This window comes from Meleagris gallopavo, chromosome 7 (genome assembly GCF_000146605.3).
Source record: "Meleagris gallopavo isolate NT-WF06-2002-E0010 breed Aviagen turkey brand Nicholas breeding stock chromosome 7, Turkey_5.1, whole genome shotgun sequence".
In the NCBI taxonomy this organism is placed as follows: Eukaryota; Metazoa; Chordata; class Aves; order Galliformes; family Phasianidae; genus Meleagris; species Meleagris gallopavo.
In genome coordinates, this window is record NC_015017.2 from 14,730,153 (window position 1) to 14,750,068 (window position 19,916).

The following is a 19,916-nucleotide window of genomic DNA, read 5'->3' on the forward strand; positions in this document are numbered from 1 at the left end:
AAGTGTATTTGTCAGGCTTTTTTTTTTTTAATGTATAATTGTTTGTGCACATGTAACACTTTTTAAGGTCAGGTAACAGATAGCTCTCTCAAGTTAAGGAATCAGTCTCAAAGCACCTTAGAGGCTTCCAGTGACTGAATAGATAAACTTTTTTTTCAACTGTATGTTAGTCTTATATTTCTCTGTGTTAAATGTAATATTTATGTGATATTTGACGTGTCCTGATATTCTTATGAATTGATGCATTCATAAAATACTCAAATAGATCTTTGAAACATGGAATTCAATTGTTTTGTTTCATGTTTTTTAAGTGCCAGAGGAGCCCAAAAGAGCTCCCCCAGAGGAAAAAGTTGCTGTTCCAAAAAGAGAAGCAGCTCCACCACCTAAAGGTATACTTAAATCAAATATCTTAAGCATTTTGTTTGTCTAATTTTGTTCCTTATTGTTAGGTGAATCTGAGTTCAGTTGTGCTTCAGTAATACTAGTTACGTGGTTTTTTTGTGTCAGTTTTGTTGATAATTGTCTTTAGATGTAGTCTTGAGACACTTGTAATTTTATTTAATATTGTTTAATTAATATCTCTGAAGCACCAGAAATACCTAAGAAACCAGTACCAGAAGAAAAATTGCCTCAGATTCCTAAAGTAGAAGAGGCTCCACCTGCAAAAGGTATTGTCTTCTAGTCTTCAGATCATAAACATTTCCCTCAGTTTAGTCAGTTGTGCTTTGTAAACAAATTGTCTGTGTAATCTTCTTTTTGAACAATACATTTCTGTTTCATGTTGCCTTTGAAAGTTTTGCACTTACTAGATCCTAAAATTAAATGTTTTTTTTTAAAAGTGCCTGCAGTTCCTAAGAAACCTGTCCCTAAAGAAAAGGTACCTCCTGCTGTTCCTAAAAAAGTTGAGGCTCCTCCAGCTAAAGGTATGCTTTCCAGTAGAATAAATAAAATGCTGTTTCTTAGCTCCTATGTGTATGTTCTGTCTTGTCATTGATTTGTGCTTCCTTTATGAATTCCACAGTATTGATTTAGTGACAGTAAAACAATGGTTATTTTTTTGTGTATTGTACATTACTTACAAAAATATGAATGTTAAGTGTTGAATCTCTGTTGTGTTATTTGTTCAAGACCCTTAAGCAATTCTTTGGAAATTTAGTTACTTGCATTTTGGAAGGTGGATTTCACACTGGCATTAGAAAATCATCCATTTAATACTATTATCTTTCAAAGTACCTGAAGTGCAGAAGAGAGCAACTTTTGAAGAAAGAATGCTTATTACAGAAGAAAAAATATCTATTGCTGTTCCAGAAGAAATCCCATCACCTGAAGGTAGATTGTTAACAAATGCCAATGAGAAACCTGTGCTTCTTCTAGAAGCCTCTTGCTCTAAGACCAAAATATGCAAGAATTTTGTGTTAGTTATTTTGAATGAGTTTTCTGTAGGAATGTTTTATAGGCTTCTAGTTAGTTAATACCTTCTGAATGCACTTAACATCCCATGAAATGTATGGGAATACAACTACTAATCTTACCATCAAACTTTCATGAGATGTATAGATGTATAGTGTTGAGGTTAGATACCAGCACTTAGGACCACAGCTATCCATTTCTTGTAATCCCCACTTTGCTCTCTGCAGTCTTGCAGGTATTATGTTCTCCACAAGAACTCTTTTAGTTCAGATTCTCATACTCTTCATATTCAAAAAAGGCTGGGATCAGTTGTTTTAAGTTCATCTGTTTCAAGATAGATGAAATCAACATTTTGACTTTCCATATGCCATTAATGATTTGCTTGTCAACATAATTTATATGTTCTATAAAAATACAAATGCTTTACTGGAAGATATGGAAGTTATGTATTTAAAATACGACCATGCTAACGTATACTCATATATGCTGATATACTGTTAATTTTTCTCCCCTGCTAATCAGTCTTTTATTCCTGAACAAGCTGATTTTTCCCTTATTCAGTCATATTTGTAGACATATATGACAAGCTTTCCTTTCAATTCATGACCTTCCCTTATCTTGTATCCTTCTTACTTTCATGTAGCTAGATCAAGTAACAACATCTAATTCTTTCCCCACATCAGCTGTTGTGAGGGGGAGGTCTGGGGAGTTGAGGCATTCTGATGAGCTGACATTTGACATGTGAAAAATATTTGAGAGAGACAGCAGTACACAATATGGTACATGGGTCACTTAGTGCAGATCATAAATGTGTGCTCAGCACTTTCTATACAATATGCATGATGTAATACAGAACTTTTAAGATGTGATCTTCACCTTGTCCATCCATTGAACCATTCATCCATTTACCAGAAATAATAAAAACTAAATATTTTCTTTAAAGAACCAATAGTTGAAGAATGGTCTGAAGAAGAAACAGAGGAAGTATCTGTTTCCATTCACAGAGAGGAGGTTTCTGAAGGTATGATCACAATTCAAGAATACTAGACAACAACAAAAAATTTTATTTTGTATCAAAAATAGCATAAAGATCTACTGTATTTAAAAGGAAATTTTACTGCTGCACAAATATGCCTTAAGTTTCATATTTCATAAACTGTCATTCTGTCTTCAATTTGTCTTGCTTTTGGAAAGTGTAATTACTCTTGCCTTGATACAGTGAAAATGAGGTGTCTCTTTGATGTTTTATTTTTGTTTTATTTTTTTACAATTACTCTCTCTTGAAAATTACTCTTTCACCTTGTTTTTTGGATGAAGTAAAGACCCTTCAGAATCTCATGATGTATTCCAGTTTCTTATACCATTTGACAGTAAACTGATAAAATTGTTCCCAATTTGAGTTTATCTATGTTAAAATAATTCTGTGAAGAACAGTAATGCACACTGATTGTCTCAATTTTCTTCAAAAGCAACACCATGGAAAGTACTTACAAGGGATAACTTTATCCAATGAATTAATGATTTCTTTTTATAAGTATCTGGGAAGCTTTCTTGAAGTGAACAAGTCCTGATAGTAGTGTACTAACAGACACAAGAATGGAAAGTTCTGATCTGGCACTTCGTATGCCAGATTTTCAAATTCACAGAAATACAAGATAAGTTTCTTGGACTTGTTCCACTGGCTTCAGAGGGAGCAGGAGGGTAAAAATCTAGATTTTAAAAGACACCAGAGTTGTCTTTTAGTAATTCTCACTGCTTACTCTTGTCTTACAAATATTTTGTTACATACCAGTGCTGTAAAGACAGTAACAGATGTCAAATACTGAAATTCAAGTATTTTTATTTTACTATTTTTAAGTGACTGAAGAAGAGTCTTATTACATAGAAGAGAAGGTAACTGTGCCTAAAAGAAAGGAAGCCCCACCTGCTAAAGGTATACATTCTTTTCATTTAAAAACAGTGGTTGTTTCTGTCTCATTGTTTGTGTCATTATTCTGAATGTATGTTGCCACTATGTGTTTCTGTACATTTGTGGGTTTTTACATTAAGGAAATGTGTGTATGCTAAAGTGATACTATTCTTCTTTGTAAAACTATGTGTTATAATCTCTTAAAGTGCCTGAGAAGCCTAGGAGAGTTGCCCCTGAACCAGAAATTCCAGCTGCTCTGAAGGAAGCTCCAGCAGCTAAAGGTATAAAACAGTTCCTCATTTGGATGATGTTATACTTGCCTCTTAAAGGGGATAGTGTTTATCATACTGTCTTTTTATGCTGTCATGGGTATTGTCTGCTTTCAATGATGAATGATTGTCTGAAATTCCATCTTCTACTATGGAAAATAACTCAGTAAATTGCTACTATTAAAAAAAATGACAAAAAGCAATGTAGTAGATAATTACAAACATTACAACTTATTCTTTCTCATCTTCGCATCTTACTCATATTTTTAAAGTGCCTGAAGTTCATAAAAAAGTAACTCCAAAAGAGAAAGTACCTGTCCCTGTTCCTAAGAAGGTGGAGGCTCCACCATCAAGAGGTATATCTGTGGTTTGATCCACTTGCACAAATAAATAAATAAATAAATAAATAAATAAATTTATTCCTACTTTTCTTCTTTGACCTGCATGCATGTTGATAAATAAATCTCACGTACTGAATTTCTTCAACATTAAGCATGTACTTATGTCTGTTTGTCTACTATATGAACTATGGATTGTGTCTTGTTGGAGACACAATTTATATGTTTTTGTTATGTCTGTTGGTGAGATCAATCCCATTTTCTAAAGTTGCACAATCTTTTTTAAGAACGTCCAGAAGAAGTGCCCACTTTTGAGATAGCTGTTGAAGAACCACCATCAACCAAAGGTAAACAGAATAATGTCATGAAACATTTTCTTGTTTGTCTTACAGTATTTGTGTTCAGTATTATGTGTTTTACATAAAGAAGTTCTTATTTGCTCGTATCTGTGATCTCTCTTTGCATCTCTCCTTTCTTCCGACTGTTTGCTTTGTTTGCTCTATTGGTTTGAAGTACACTCTTCTGTGATGTCTTGCTTTTGTTGTTGAAGTTTCCTAAGCATTTTCTTTTACTCAAATTCAGATGAAGTACAAAAAATTCCATGTGTCTTCACATCAAATGTTACAATTAAGTATTCTTATTCTTTCAAAGTGACTCAAGTGCACAGAAAAATTATCACAGAAGAAAAGGTTGCGGTCGCTAAAAAAGATGAGGCTCCACCCAAAAGAGGTATATAATTTTTCAGAGCTACATAAGAAAGCATTTTTTTCTGAATGGTGATTTGTATTTATTACATATAATTGTATAGCACAAAATGTTTTGTTGTTGTTTGCTGTCATTTCCGTATTTGAGTTAAAGAATTATCAGGTCTCTGCTTTTGTGTTTTGTCGTCTGATAACGTTTGTGACTAATTCAAAATCTTTTAAAACAAACAAAAATTTTAAAAATGTCAGCAGTGCCCAAGAAGACTGTGCCAGAAGAGAAAGTTCCAGTTCCGGTTTCACGGAAAGTGGCCGCTCCACCAGCTAAAGGTATCTAAGTTCTTTTCAAAGTAGAGAAGACTTCTAAATGTCAGATATATGCGTGTATCATACTCATTATCTGCCTGGCTAGTATTCCATTCTCTATCATCCTGATTATAAATGAGAAGGAGCTTTATAAATGAGAAAGGAACTTTGTCTTCTCCCTTGCAAAAAATGCAGTAGGTGATGAAGAACAGTCACATGTCTGAATTCCTTGCATTTTCTAAACTGCCAGTAACTTCATTGGTTACACTGGCTGCTTAAGTTCTCTGGAGAGCTAAATGAAGCAATTTACTCAGCGAATAAATGTGAACACATTTAGAAAAATAGTATCAATGTTTTAGGACATAGTCAATTTTCAGAGTGGTAGATTTCAGACTTAGAAAAGTGTTCTGCTTCTCTGATCTTGTTTTTGAAATGTAATTTTGTCGTGTATGTTCAATGTCATGTGTTTTGTGATTAAATTACGTTTCTGAAGGACCTAGAGAAATCTTTCATCTCTATCTTTGCATCTTCATTTTGTGTGTTTATGCAGTTTGCTTTTTGATGTGTTTTATGCTGTATGTGAGTCTAACATTTTCTGTATTATTTTAGTAGCTTACATTTCTACTGCTACTAAAATTGTCAGGTGTTTCAAAAGGATCTAACTCTAGGAAATTTATTCTTGGAACACCTCCAAACGAATATTCTCCCAAATACTCAGTGCCTCCTTAGCCACCATGTACTAAAAATTCAGCTGGTCAATTTCTCTGTGAATTTAAATGTCTTTATGTTTGTATGTTGTGTTTTTGTTGTGTTTACTGTAAGTATCGTTGATGTGGGGATCTGTTCTATTCCCTTGTAATTGTTTGCCTGTTATTCTTTTGTATGGGCTTTGTATGGAAATACATTCTTTCTTAAAGAATTTAGTATTCTTACAACTACTGTCTTTAAAGTGCCAGAAGAGCCAAAGAAAATGATCCGAGAAGAAAGAGTACCCGTTGCTGTTCCAAAAAGAAAAGTGTCACCACCACTAGAAGGTACTCTTGCCCATGGATTAATCTATGAACAGACATCCCTAAAGCAATACCATGAGAGCTTAAAACCTAACATTCTGGCACATTTTTTTATAGTTCTAGTGCTCCAACAGCATATCCCAAGGGAACCTTAAAAGAATCTTAGTAAGACACTAGAGATATTTTCCCCAATTACTTTGGGTGTGAGAGATGTCTGGAAATAATAATCAGTTTTCTAAGAAACACTTAATGGGATATGTATTTGTACATGATATTGCACCAGAAAAGATATTAAATTAGACTCTGTCTTTAAAATACCAACAGAAGAAGAACACTGGGCTATGTCAGAGGAAGTGTCCGTTTCTCTTCACACAAAGGAGGAGATTTCATACACAGGTATGAACAAAGAGCAACTTTGTCCAAATTTACATTTGACAGCAAAAAAAAAAAAAAAAAAAGAAAAGAAAAGAAAAGAAAAAGAAAAAGAAAAAGACACCAAAATATAATCTATTCTGTGAATATCATTGATGATTAGTTTATCTTAAAGATGAAACTTGTAGAATACCAAAGGAATCCCAGAGCAATATTTAAGTCTCAAAAAAGGCTTATTTTCCTTCTGGCTTACTGTTATAGCGAAAGCTCAACTATTTCACTAGACCCTCCTTTGCAAATCCTGCCACCTCATGGACATTTGAGGGAAAACAAGGCAGCATTTTCATTAATTTATATTAACATGCTTTCCTTTTCTGAAAAGAAGCTCTGTCCCTTCTTCTGTGACAATAATCTCTCACCAAAATCTGAAAGCATTGGCCTTTATTTCTGCTCAGTTTCTCAGCTGGCTAAGAAATGGAATTCTTATGCTGTGGCTTAGCATAATCTCATGTGTCAGACCTGCCAGGTGAAGGGTTTTAATGAAACTTCATGGCTCTTAAGGAAAATTAATTGCCATATAAATTAGGGAAGTAATCTATTGATTTGTGGAAAATGATTCACAAGCTGGCTCACACTTACTATTTTTGCTCCTGTTGCTGTTGATAAAATTATCATCATCCTGAATATATCATCATACTGAATATATCAGTATGAATTGAAAAAATAATATAACCACATCAACGTGAAGTTTAAATAATTTATTTAGTCTACTGGAGAATGGTTTGGGGACAGGCTGATCATGAATATTGTAAGGAAAATAGAAGAGGACTGTGTTTGTAATTTACCAGCTGTTCTTGGAAAATAAGGGTCAAAACAAAAGGATATCAAATTCACCTGTTCTCCCATGATATGGCAAATAGAAGTGTTGTTGTGACAAAAGAATCCATAGAAACCTGCTTTTCCTGACAAGAGTATTTACGCACAATGCAGTTTTTGTAATCAAATCAATCAAAGTTAGGAGTTCCAGTCAGTTTTACTTCAAGATTTCAAATGTAGATGTACTTGGCCCTTACAATTAAAAATCAAGAATTCTGCCAGAAAACTTTTAAAAACTTGGTAGTCTTCACATCATCCCATTCCCTCTGCATCTACAGTCACTGTAGCTTGACATGAAGGAAGCAAGTGAGAATTCTCAAATTTCTCATTGACAGAATGGATTCCATCCCTAAAGATCAAAAAGATCTCAGATCTGACAGAATAAAGTTCAAAGTTATTTCAAACTTAGCAAGCCTTGCTGTCTCCCAGATGTTACAATACTATGGTAATTTTCTGTGCAGCTTCCCATGATACAGATTACCAAGTCCCAGAAAGCAAAACCCATACACTGTTGCTGGAAAAGAAGAGACTATGCTTTTTAAACACAGTGGACGTTCTTTCCTGAATTTTCTGAGTCTTAAAATCTGAGCATATTCGCATCTTAATCTTTTGGAACTTTTTCTGCTGTTATAGAGTGGTTGCTTGCCATGACTAAAGAAACCAGGCATTATGTAAAACAAATGACAGAAGAGTAATGCCTTCTTCACTGAACAGTGAAATCTTTTACCCTTAATTAGACTAGGGATCTTATCCATTCTTATCCACTCAGTCAACATTTTCTACATGCTCCCCCATCTTCATCTGGAGTTTTCCTTGCAGACCTTTTGTTAACAGTGATTGAGACTTTTTTCTGTTACTGATGTTGTATAAAGTGTCACTGTTGTGGAAAAGAACGGCCAAAGGGGATGCAAATGGAATTTAGTGGTTTTGTAGTTGGTGGAATTTGGATTTTGAGTTTTTCCCATCAGCAGACGTAACATCCACTGCAGCAGTGGATGAAGTAGAAATCATGTCAAACACTTACGATGGGATCTTGAAACATTTATTGTTTCTTTATTGAATTACAGCCTAATTTAGTTCTGTAATTACATGTGCAGTGTCAATAAGTGCAGTTGTCTTTTGTATTAACCATGTATTTGTATCATTTCTTTTTGTCTTGACAAGAATATTTTTCTTCTAAATGCCACTTCTAAACATTCTTAAATATACATATACTGTATCTTTTAAGTGCCTGATGTACCAGAAAGGGCTATCATTGAAGAAAGAGTACCAATTTCTCCTCCTAAAAAAATGCCAAGACCACCAGCCAAAGGTATACTGGATGAAGTATTGAAATATGATATAAACATTTTCTGTGTCCTGTATGTTCCATGTATAGTGAGTACCGATCTGTTTTCTGAGAATTGTTTGTCCTCTGGTGTAATTCTTACTTGTCATTACCTTCTGATCCTTAGTATTATTAAGAGGTATATGCTAAATTTTAAAATTCTTTTAATTGATATCTTTTTAAGTGCCTGAAGTACGCAAGATGGTTGTCCAAAAAGAAAAGGTGTATATTGAAGTTCCTCAGGATGAGGAGGAAGAAGAAATTCCGCAGTATGAAGAAGTAACCAAATATGAGAAGGAAGTAATCCATTATGAGGAGGAAGTCCAACATTATGAAGAAGTTAGTCATTATGAGGAAGAAGCTCCTCAGTATGAAGAAGTTCCTCAATATGAAGAGGAAGAAGTCACTCGTGAAGAAGAAGAAGCTGCTTATTATGAAGAGGAAGTTCCTCAATATGAGGAGGAGGAGGCAGAAATTCCCCAATATGAAGAGGAGGCTCCACCACCAGTTAGAGGTATACTTTAGTTATAGGACTGTGTGAGAATGAGAAGTATCTTCTGTTAATGTATCATAGTTTTGTCTTAGTGTGTTCCGATGTGCTTCACAGATTGCTCTTTTCCAAGGCTTTTAATGACTAGGATACAGAGTTGAAAGTGTGCTATATGCCTACACTTCACTACTTCTACAAGTTTAAATGTTCCACATCATAAATGTTCTTTCCTCTTTCACATGTAGACTATATAACCAAGACAATTTAATTGGACTTTATTTTGTCCTTGTCAAATTCTACTGTCAGTCTGTGCTTGAAATGTTTAGAATTGCTCATGAGAAGTGTAACAAAAAATTATATTTTTATCTAGAAAATGGCCAGGGTAATTGAAAATAAGTCATTTAAGAACACAAGCCTCTGTGACTTCCTCTCAAAATTATTTGAAAATTCTGTAGTTGTTGTTAGAGTATTTATTTATGGAAACCAAGGATATTAAAGTTCTATTAAATTGACATATTTCAATCCCCTTAATTTTTAGATATTTTCCTCAGAAATTGTGTTTATGTTGATGATATAAAATTTCAACATTGTTAGAAGAGAGTGAACACGTTATTCACTGTTTAGAGAGGAAAACTAGACCATGCCAAGATCTTAGTAATAAAGTCTTCCTACGTCTTAATATAAAGACATGGACTAACTATGTCCAGTTTTCCAATATGATGTAATTGTCTAGGAGTACACAAAGCATATTTTCCAGATATTAATCAATTCAACCCATAGTTTTTTTTCCCCATAAGGAAGTTCAGGTTGTTTGTTTTTTTTTACTAACTAATGAGTGTAAACATTATATTTGAAGTTGTTTGCTCTATAATTTTAATAAATTGATTAGTACATTTTTCCTATTAAAGAAAAGGCCATGCTGCACACAGAAAAAGTGAGGTTTCTCCTGAGCTGGGAAATTAAGGTTGCCTGAAATTTCTCTTGACCAATCCCAGCAGCTAATGTTAACCTGTACGTGCTGCAGTCTTTCTTCAATATGCTCAGCAAGTGATTATTCTCCTCCCATCATCATAAAACTTACATGAATACTTCTGGATTGTGGAGTACAATAGCTATTTGTATACATTTTAGTTGAAAGTGCAGTTAAATGGAAAATTTGTGCTTATTTCAGCTGAGTCAGGATTTGATTCGATGCCATTAACCAACAAATTATGGTATAAACTGCTGAGTGTTTGCTATTTGTCCAGTTCTCTGTTGGATTTGAATCAATTGGTAAATTGTGTCTGCTTGCTTTTAGCATGTTGGTAGCACTTGGAAAACTCTGAAGAATAAAATGTAATCAGCAATATATATTTGATATATGCGCAAAACTGACGTACTCAACATGATCAAGTATAGCCTGTTGAATGTCTTAGAAGTGTTAGGATCATAGCTCTAGAGGAAAGTAAGGAGAAAAATGAAACCCTAAATTTTAATACTGCACTTAAAGCAGGTGCTTATTACAAAGTTTGTTTTCATCTACTGTTAGCATTTTCATTTGCTCAAAAAAATTGAGGAAAGGGTTGAATTTGTATTTTAGTTAGTTTCCCCACGATTATCTTTAATTGGTTCTAAAAAGCCACATCCTGTCTTTCTCTGTCTTTGGGTCAACAAATAAATCCTTGAATTAAAAAAGAAAATATCTTGGTGGCATCCATGGCTGATCAGGGAGGATAGGCTGAACAGCAGTGAATGTAATCTGTTTTCTGTTTTACTCTGTCTTTGTGCTCAAATCATTTTAAATTATAGCTGTTTGTTTTGGGTATGACTTTGAGATTTATTTGTGTTAGGAGTTCTTGCTTGCTTGCTTGTTCCTGTTGTTTTAGAAGTAAATATCTAAGACATTAATGGTATCTTTCAAGTGCCTGAGGTGCCCAAGAAGGCTGTTCCAGAGGAAAAAATACCTGTGCTGAAGAAAAAGGAAGTTCCTCCAGCAAAAGGTATATCATCACTTGATGTTAGCAGGCATTCTCTGAATATATACTTACACCATGTTTCAGATGCTTCACTTGAGCATTATTTTTTCTTTCGGAAGGGGGCTCTGTGTTTGATGTGTTTGTGCTGCTGTTTTCTGTTCTTCTCTGTTTTGAATAGCTTGTGGGTTATGTTTTAACCAAAATAATGTTTTTGAAGTGCCTGAGGTGCCAAAGAAACCTGAACCTGAAAAGAAAGTCCAGGTGCCAAAGAAGAAGGAAGCTCCCCCACCTAAAGGTATAGCAACTTATAATTACATGTAATCAGAAAGGTCTTCTAGACTTCATTTATCTTCTCACTTGTATTAAGCAAGATGACAGTAAAAGGATTATTGGTCTTAAGAACTGTCATTCTGTGTGTTTGTGTTAAAATGTTTAGTGTTATTGGCTTTTATGTCATGGTGTTTTAGCTGCTTATTCCAGGCTCTTTTTACAATAATATCTTTAAAGTTCCAGAAGTGTCAAAGAAACCTGTGCAAGAGGAGAAGGTTCCAATTCTTGTAAAGAAAAAGAAGGATCTTCCACCAGCTAAAGGTATATCAGCTCTTAACCAAATATTTTTAAAAAGCAAAGTTTTTCGTTCACATGTGTTCTTTAATGTAATTTAGTTTGAAGAGTCTATTCTTGTGTGTTCGTTTTGTCATTCAAATAGATTCATTCAATTTTTATTGATTCTTTGCATGGTGGTTCAAAAATTAAATTCTTTAATTGCAATTATGTCTTTAAAGTTCCTGAAGTACCAAAGAAACCTGTGCCAGAAGAAAAGGTACTTGTCCCAGTACCTAAAAAAGTGGAAGAACCTCCATCAGCTAAAGGTACACCATTTTCTGATTCAAACAAGTATTCCTAGTTTTGTTTCTCCAGTTTTAGAAGACAAGCAACAAACCCACTCCTCTTCTTATTGTATTTGATACTGAACTATTCACTACCCTGTGTGTGATCAAAACACTGTATTGTGATTGTGTTACGTACATTTATGTTGAACATGGGTGATATATTTACTTTACACTTTTTAAATTTCCATGTTTGTGTCATGTATTGTCTCCTTTTTGTGTTGTTTTTTTTTTGTTTGTTTGTTTGAGTGGGACAAAAGATAATAGCTATTTACAATTCTAAGTTATTTTGAAATACTTGCTGTTTCAAAACCAGCTGCTCTAAAAGATAAACAATGTACCTAAACATCCAGATTTTCCCCTTAGCCTTACTACATCAACTTATAATGCAGTCATCTAGATGTTTGTAAATTTATATCTGTGGAGGAATCGGTAGTTGTTATTTTAAGATCAGTTATCATACACAATTAAATTTGTCATGTTTGTGTAGTTATCTTAATGTCAGTTACACAGTTATTATTTTATGTTACACTGAAAATTAATTTCTTAATCAACAATGTCTTTAAAGTGCCTGAAGTGTCCAAGAAAGTTCCAGAAAAGAAAGAACCTGTCCCTGTACATAAAAAGCCAGAGCCTTCACCAGCCAAAGGTATCTCTTCTCATCAGCGAATTTGTGCAAAATGCTTCTTGTTGTTTCTGTATGTTTGTTATTAGTATATAACTATATTATCATAGCAGACTGTTAAAAATGTACTTGCTAATTTGCACTCTTCAGCTTCTGTAAGTTGTCTCTCTGCTTCTGATATTGTCTATGTACTTGCTAATTTGTGCTCTTCAGCTTTGGTGTAAGTTCTCTCTCTGCTCCTGATATTGTGTCTAAGTTTCTTACAATTAAATACTACCTTAAGTGCCAGAAATACCAAGACCTGCTCCTGAAGAGGCACCTACTTTTGTTCCTGAAGAAGAGGAAGAAGAGGAAGCTATTCCAGAGATACCAGTAAAAGGTACAACATTCCTTCCTGAAAATTACCCGAAAGCTCTGTTCAGTTCATCAGATCTTCATCTCTAGTGATTAAGTTGAATGTAAACCTTAATCATTCTTTTGAAGGAAGTTTTCTTCATCTTATGGTTGTTTGTGACCTTGTTCTGTATTTTTTAGTAGTTGTGATGTTCTAAATAATAGAAAAATTCTTATCAAAACAATATCTTTTAAGTGCCAGAAGTGCCCAAGAAAGCTGTACCAGAAGAAAAAGTACATGTTGCAGTTCCTAAAGCAAAGAAAATTCCTCCAGCTAAAGGTATATCATTTTGCAGTGTGTGAATATAATTCTCTTTCCTTACATTTTCATATTTCAGTGGAATCAGTTTATAGTCATGTGAAGCCACATCCCTGGTTCTAGCACTGCTACTCCACTGTAGAATACTGGAGTGCTAGATCTCATGTAGGGCTTCTGTGGGCTGAGAAATCTGATCTTGAATGATTTACTTGTTTTCAATTTTAAATGTTTGCCATGAATTAAAGAATTCATTGTGATATTGTTAGTGATAATTCATCTTCCTGAGTCACAACGTTTCAACAAAGTACCTGAAATAATGTCCTGTGGGACTTTATCTCAAAATTCTTCAATTCATGGAGATCATTCTGGCATACATTTTGAAAGTCTATGTTATAATCTCAAGCCTACTAATACACAAAAAAAGTCAAAACAGAATTGGCTCTGTAAGTAACCAGAAGATGGATCCTAAATACAAAATTTGATGTGGAAGCACATTACTCAGAAGCCACTTCTTCAGAGCTGAGCAAAGTCTACCTAAGCAGCTGAGTTTTTAGAACAAAATTGAAAAGAAAACAATGGTAGGATATATGTTAGAAACTAAAAAAAATCTTCTACAACCACTCACTTGCAGCTTACATTGGTAATACAGTTGGTAATAATTATGTATAAGAATTAGGTGAAAGTAAATTCTCACATAATCTCCTCATAACCAAATTGCTATTTTTGGAAAAGGAATGAAAAGTAATGAATTGAGTTTCCCTTGTGTTACTTACTGTTAAAGTAACTATCTTAAAGTTGGTGTCTTTTTGTTCTACGTTGTCAATTTTTCTTTGGAACATTGCAAAAGTTCTTAATATCTTTTAAAGTGCCTGAGGCGCCAAAGAAAGTTGTGCCTGAAGAAAAGATTCCTATTTTTATTCCTGAGAAAGAAGAGGAAACTATTCCAGAGAAAGCCATACCAACAAAAGGTACAACACTGCTTGCAAATTATCCATGAGATCTTTTGACTTAATTAATGTACTTTGTTTCTTTTTCTGAGCTTTATGTAAATCTTAACTGTTGTATTGGTGAGTTTGTGATCTTGTTTCATGTTTCTTAGTGTCTTCAGTGCTCTGAAAGTTATTTTAATATTTGTTTGCAAAATAATATCTTTAAAGAGCTGGAGATTCCTTAGAAACCTATCCCAAAAGAAAAAATACCTGTACCCATTCCTGACAGAATGGAGCTTCCTCCAGCAAAAGGCATATAAATTAATAACTAGGAAAGCTATCTGTATTGTTGTTCTCATTCAGTAGCAACATTTGTTTTATGTTGCTTGTTACTTGTGTTATTTTTGTGTCCTTATTGTCTTTCTGTATTGATGTCTCAGAGTGCCTGTCAGATTCCTGACAAATAATAATCTCCAAAACAATTAACTTCTTCAAAAAGTCTGCCAATGTCCTTTATTTTTATTTCTTTATGTATATATCTATGTTTTTTGTAGTCTTACTGTTAATACTGGTTGATGACATTCTAAATTGAAAATATATCTTTAAAGTGCCTGAGATGCCTAAGAAACCTGTTCCAGAAGAGAAGGTACCTATTCCTAAAAAGGTGCCGGTTCCACCAGAAAAAGGTATTGCATTTGTAAATTCTGTGTTGTTGATAGATAGCATTCTTCATACAAGCTGAGCTTAGCACAAGACTTTTAATAGGTCTGTGTTGTACTGAGTTTGTCACTTCACTGTTTGTGAGTTTCTGTTCTGCTGTTGGAAAGTGTCTCGGTTTGTGTCTATTTAAAAACTGTGCAACAAGAACACTGAAGTCAGGTTATATCTTTAAAGTACCCAAGGTGCCTATGAAAGTTGTTCCTGAAAAGAAGGTACCTGTTGCCCCTCCTGAAAAAGTGGAAGTTCCAGCTGCAAAAGGTACATGTGCTCCAGATCATTTATATTCATGCTAAAAAAGACTCTTGAGCTTCTTTCTACCTTTTGTCTGTTATATGAGATTTCTGCTCTAATTTATGTTAAAACTCTTCATTATCAATGTTTGCATTGTGAAGTCATTAAGCTGTTTATTGTCCATGTTTGTTTTTAATTATATTGCTTTAAGTTTTTCCTTCTAATTGCTAAAAGAAAATCATATCTTTAAAGTCCCTGAGGTGCGTAAAAGAGATGTTGCAGAAGAGAAAGTACCAGTCATTGTTCCTAAGCCCGAAGAACCACCTCCAAGTAAAGGTACAGATATATTTCTTTCTTCCAAACATTTTTTTTTTCTCTTCCTAAAATCTTCTGGAATATGTACCATTCTTAATTTTGAAATAAATAGTGCTTGTGGTTATCACGAATATTTTCTGTTCTGTATGGATGTTTTTGTCCAACTGTAAATGAAATGAAATAATTGTAAATGTACTAACAATAATACCATCTCTAAAGTGCCTGAAATATCCAAGAAACCCATTCGGAAAGTCCCTGCTCCGGCTCCTGCTCCTGTTCCTGCAGCAGAGAAATATGAATATGCATATGAAGAGTATGAGAAATATGAGACGTACGAAAGTATCGAAGAATTTGAGGGGGTTCAGGAAAGTGAAGAAATTGAAGCATATGAGGAACCTGAAGTACCTGAGAGATACAGAGAAATCCAGGAACAAGAGTATGAACTGGAGGCTGAAGAGAAGGAAGATATCTATGAGAAGTATGAATTTAGGGAGAAAGAAGAAATCTATGAGAAATATGAGGAAGCATATGAGGAAACTTATGAAATCCCACCAGCTATAGGTACATCATATCATGATTTCTTTATTCTTATCATTGCTATTTAAGTTTCTAGCTACTGCTTAAGCCTCCTTCTTTATATTTTTCCCTGTTTGTACTACTCTGTCTGCAGCTGATGATGATAAATCCATTCGCTATTACTAAGGAATTCTCTCCAGAGTGGAATGGAAAGGTTGAACCAGGGTAGATGTGATACAAACAAAGTAAATGATACTTTTCTGATGCAGTTCAGCTTCAGTCTGGATTCAATACTGTTTTGTGTCAATGTGTTTCTTTTGTACATTTTAGTTCCAATGAATCATGGAGCTGTTAAAATTCAAGCATGGCTTTCTTTCTTATCTTTTATATGTGTGATTATAAAATCATAGGATCCACCAAGCCTATCAAAAATTGTATCTGAAATGAACCAGAACGATGTACGCTTATATTCCTTAGCTACCATTGCTCAAGTTCTGAGACTAGTGACTGTTCTCTTGACAGCATAGATGAGATAATTGTTCTAAATTAAATGATTACTCTGCTTTCTGACTTTGTATCTGTTGTAATTCCTCACAACTAACTTAAAATCCCTATTGAAATATTTCTTAAAGTACCCGAGGTGCCTAAAAGACCTCTGCCAGAAGAAAAAGTACCTGTTCCTGTTCCAAAAAAAGAAGCTCCGCCAGCTAAAGGTACATGAGCTTTAAGAGGAATTTAAAAACGCAGTCTTCTGTCTTCTCAGAATCCCCAAATGCAGTAAATTTGACAAATACCTAATTTTTTTCTCAGTACTGTCAAAGACTGGGATTAAGGTACTTAATTATTAAAGATAAATACTTATTTAACAAATCAAAACTTGGACAAATTCTTTCTGAGAGCAAAGGCATTTGGAGGAGGACCTACAAGATTTAATTTTTGCTGTCAGAGTATTACTGACATTTTATATCTAAGTATTGAAAACAAGTAGATGTGTAAATTAAAAGTCTATCAAGCAGTCAACTTTATTTTCCCACAGAATCCCAAAAGACAGTTAATTTCTTCAACCTAATTATATGCTGGAGTGGATTTGATATTGATATGTGTTCTCAGTGTCAGTCTCTACGAAGACTGTTATCAACAGCAATGGTCAGCACATGTTAGCAGAGTTCCTGTTGTAGTCCAGAGTTCTTTACTTTTCTCTTCAGAGCTCTTAATTTGCGAGAAACCCACCTTGTGGTGAGTTTTTTATTAAGGCCCATCCCACTGTATTGAGTTTACCAAAGAGCTGTGCGAATCCCTGCAAAACAGCTGAGGAGGATAGCTCTTAAGGCTACCACTCAATAGCAACCAAAGGCACTCTATTTTGTGTTTTTCTAATTCTAACTGTTCTTCTCTTACTCATTGCACTGTTTGCATTTTTTTTACTATTACTACTGCAAAAATTCTTAAAATCATTACAAATGTCTTTAAAGTGCCAGCACTGCCAAAGAAACCTGTTCCAAAGGAGAAAGTACTACCTGCTGTTCCTAAAAAGGAAGTGGTTCCACCATCTGAAGGTATACTTCCTCTGTGTTGTCCTCATTGAATCATGAACTCTGATTTCAGTCTTTTGTCTTCATTATTCATTGAGAAATATGTATCTGTGTTTTATGTCTCTATGAAGCTCTACTCAGTTGTTTGTGATTGAGTCATTTTTGGTCTGTTTGTTTCAAGTCATTTGTTGAAAAGACACGAGTGTTGCTTTGAAAAATATGTGCCTCAGTCTTTAAGTTCAGAAGTAAGAGTACTTTTGGTCCTCCTGAAAAGGACACAGATTCCATCAGCTAAAACTAAGTCTGTCTTTCAAGAAAATGTTTTAAGTATGTTATTCTTCTGTTTAATCTTCAGAATTAACATAAATATTCTGTCAGGAAGCATGTAATCCTCTGTTGCTTCATGAATCTGTCTTAGATTTGCTTTTTTTCTAACTTCTTCCAAATAACTTTAAAAGCCCTAAGAGGAGATAAGATCTTAAAGGGCTGGCTGTTATCAAAAGAGCTGTCCCTGAAGAAAAGAAACCTACATGTGCATCTGAAATGAAAGATAAAGGAGCCTTAGCTATGAGATTTTTTGGAAAGGAAATATTTGGACTGTTTTTTCCCAACTAATATCTTCTAAAATGATCCTTGTGTTCTTTACACCACGAGAATAGTGTAATTTAGTCTCTAGCTGTTGCTTCAGCTCTGAGTGCTCTCTCATTCAAATATTTCGTATGTGTGATATACATGTGCTAGACAGAAATATGATGATTTATTAACAAAAAAACATGCTGAGTAGTTACTCTACTTACACTATCCAGACATGAAAACTTAATTTTTGTGATGTAGATGTGAATTTAGTTTAAACTGGGAGTTTAAAGCAAGTATAGTCATGATATTCCTAGAGAAGTAATAGCACAAGAGCTAGTAAGTTCAAACCACTGAGGTTGTCATCTGTGTCAGAAAGAAAGGCAAAAAGACAGAGTGAGAAAAGCAAATGGCTTATGCTCTTTGAAAGCAGAAACAATGCATTTTCTACATAATTCACTGTTCCAGCAAGACAGTTCTAGACTGAATGTTTCTTTCATCAAAATGCTCAGTATTTGGGAACTTAGTTATCTGGGTTGATTTCTCTTTGGGATTTTAAAAATTGAAAATTATTTTGAGGTATTACTAAAAGAAAGCTAATATCTTTTCAAGTTCCCAAGATTGATAAGAGTGCTGTACTTGAAGACAAAGTACCCATCTTAATTCCTAAAGAAGATGAAGCTCCTTTATATGAAGGTACATCAGTGATACATCTAACCGAGCAGTAAATTGCAGAGAATTCCTTGATTCACATTCTAGTTTTAATTCTAATTGTTTTAATTAGTTTTAAGTAATTTCCATGAATCTTCTGCCCCCAACATTTTGATATGATTTTTAACATTATTCTTTTCTCCACTATTGTTGGGTGAAATAAATGTAAATAAGAGAGAAATTAAACTTCCACTTCCGATCTGGGAAAACAATTCAGCTGTATTAGGAAAGAAAAAAAAAAAGATTGAAGCAGATGCTGGCTTAAGAGTTGATCTGAGTATGACTTAAATAATTTTTTGAGCTGGAATATAGATGTTTAATTCCAGATATGGGTGTGGGAAATTCAACTGAAATACAGTACCGCATCTAAAACAAGAAATAAATAATTAGAAAATATAATGAAATATTTTTATAAATTTGTATTTTACACATTGGGAATGACCATTTCTAGAAAGTGTAGGCAAATGATCAGGTTGAAATTAGATATTTAAATTTATGTTCAAACAGTTATTTGTCTGTATTTGTCTCTGCATATTAAGCATTCTTTCTAATCTTGTCTTGTACGTAATATTAAAATATGTAAAATATGCTAATATCTTTAAAGAGCCAGAACTTTATGAAGATCTTCCAACAGAAGAGCTCCCTGCTATTATTCCTATTAAGCCAAAAGCTCCAGCACCTAAAGGTACACTAACTATTAAAACCATATATAAATAAAGCAACATGCATAATAATAACCTACACGTCAGCTATTCATACCATCATCACTCTATCTTTGCTCCAGTCACTTGATGTTCTTATTCTAATGTTTCATTAGATACTGTGTGTCTGTCATTTGTTCTTTGTTTTGTTACTTACATTTTGTTAATGTTCTTAAACATGTAATATTTTTGAAGCACCTGCAGTGACAAAGAAAATAGTCTCACTTAAGAAAATACCTGCTGCTGTGCCTAAAGAAGAAGCTCCTCCACCTGAAGGTATATAATCTCATAATGGATTTTTTCTAATCTCTTTAAAAATTGAGGTAACAAGTGAGAAATCCATCATTTTTACTGAACAGCAATAGGAGGTGCTGTACACAGTTTTCTTCCATTTCATCTCTTATTGTATGAGTAATTTATGTTCTTTATCTGAGGAAGAGAACATGCATACAGGGGGATTAAAGGAAATTAAAGGAAAGGCTAACTCAAAGAAATAGAAAATATTTCAGCAGCACTTTTCACATGTTAAATTAACGAGCACTTGCCAATGCAATAATT

The 19,916-nt window shown here is 33.9% G+C and overlaps 1 protein-coding gene across 1 annotated transcript in view; it reads left to right on the plus strand.

Moving 5' to 3' along the window:
* Nucleotides 1–19,916, plus strand: part of TTN (titin) — a 235,702-nt gene that overhangs the window by 94,803 nt on the left and 120,983 nt on the right. Inside the window, 32 exon segments of the mRNA XM_031554287.1 lie at nt 312–389; nt 588–668; nt 840–923; nt 1,231–1,329; nt 2,354–2,431; nt 3,269–3,343; nt 3,526–3,600; nt 3,861–3,944; nt 4,214–4,273; nt 4,578–4,655; nt 4,880–4,957; nt 5,884–5,967; nt 6,268–6,339; nt 8,420–8,503; nt 8,703–9,032; nt 10,910–10,987; nt 11,181–11,258; nt 11,471–11,554; nt 11,749–11,835; nt 12,422–12,502; nt 12,762–12,857; nt 13,068–13,151; nt 13,997–14,098; nt 14,668–14,745; nt 14,954–15,037; nt 15,263–15,346; nt 15,545–15,886; nt 16,474–16,554; nt 17,314–17,397; nt 18,559–18,642; nt 19,262–19,342; nt 19,554–19,634. Coding sequence (XP_031410147.1) covers nt 312–389; nt 588–668; nt 840–923; nt 1,231–1,329; nt 2,354–2,431; nt 3,269–3,343; nt 3,526–3,600; nt 3,861–3,944; nt 4,214–4,273; nt 4,578–4,655; nt 4,880–4,957; nt 5,884–5,967; nt 6,268–6,339; nt 8,420–8,503; nt 8,703–9,032; nt 10,910–10,987; nt 11,181–11,258; nt 11,471–11,554; nt 11,749–11,835; nt 12,422–12,502; nt 12,762–12,857; nt 13,068–13,151; nt 13,997–14,098; nt 14,668–14,745; nt 14,954–15,037; nt 15,263–15,346; nt 15,545–15,886; nt 16,474–16,554; nt 17,314–17,397; nt 18,559–18,642; nt 19,262–19,342; nt 19,554–19,634 — 3,129 coding nt within the window.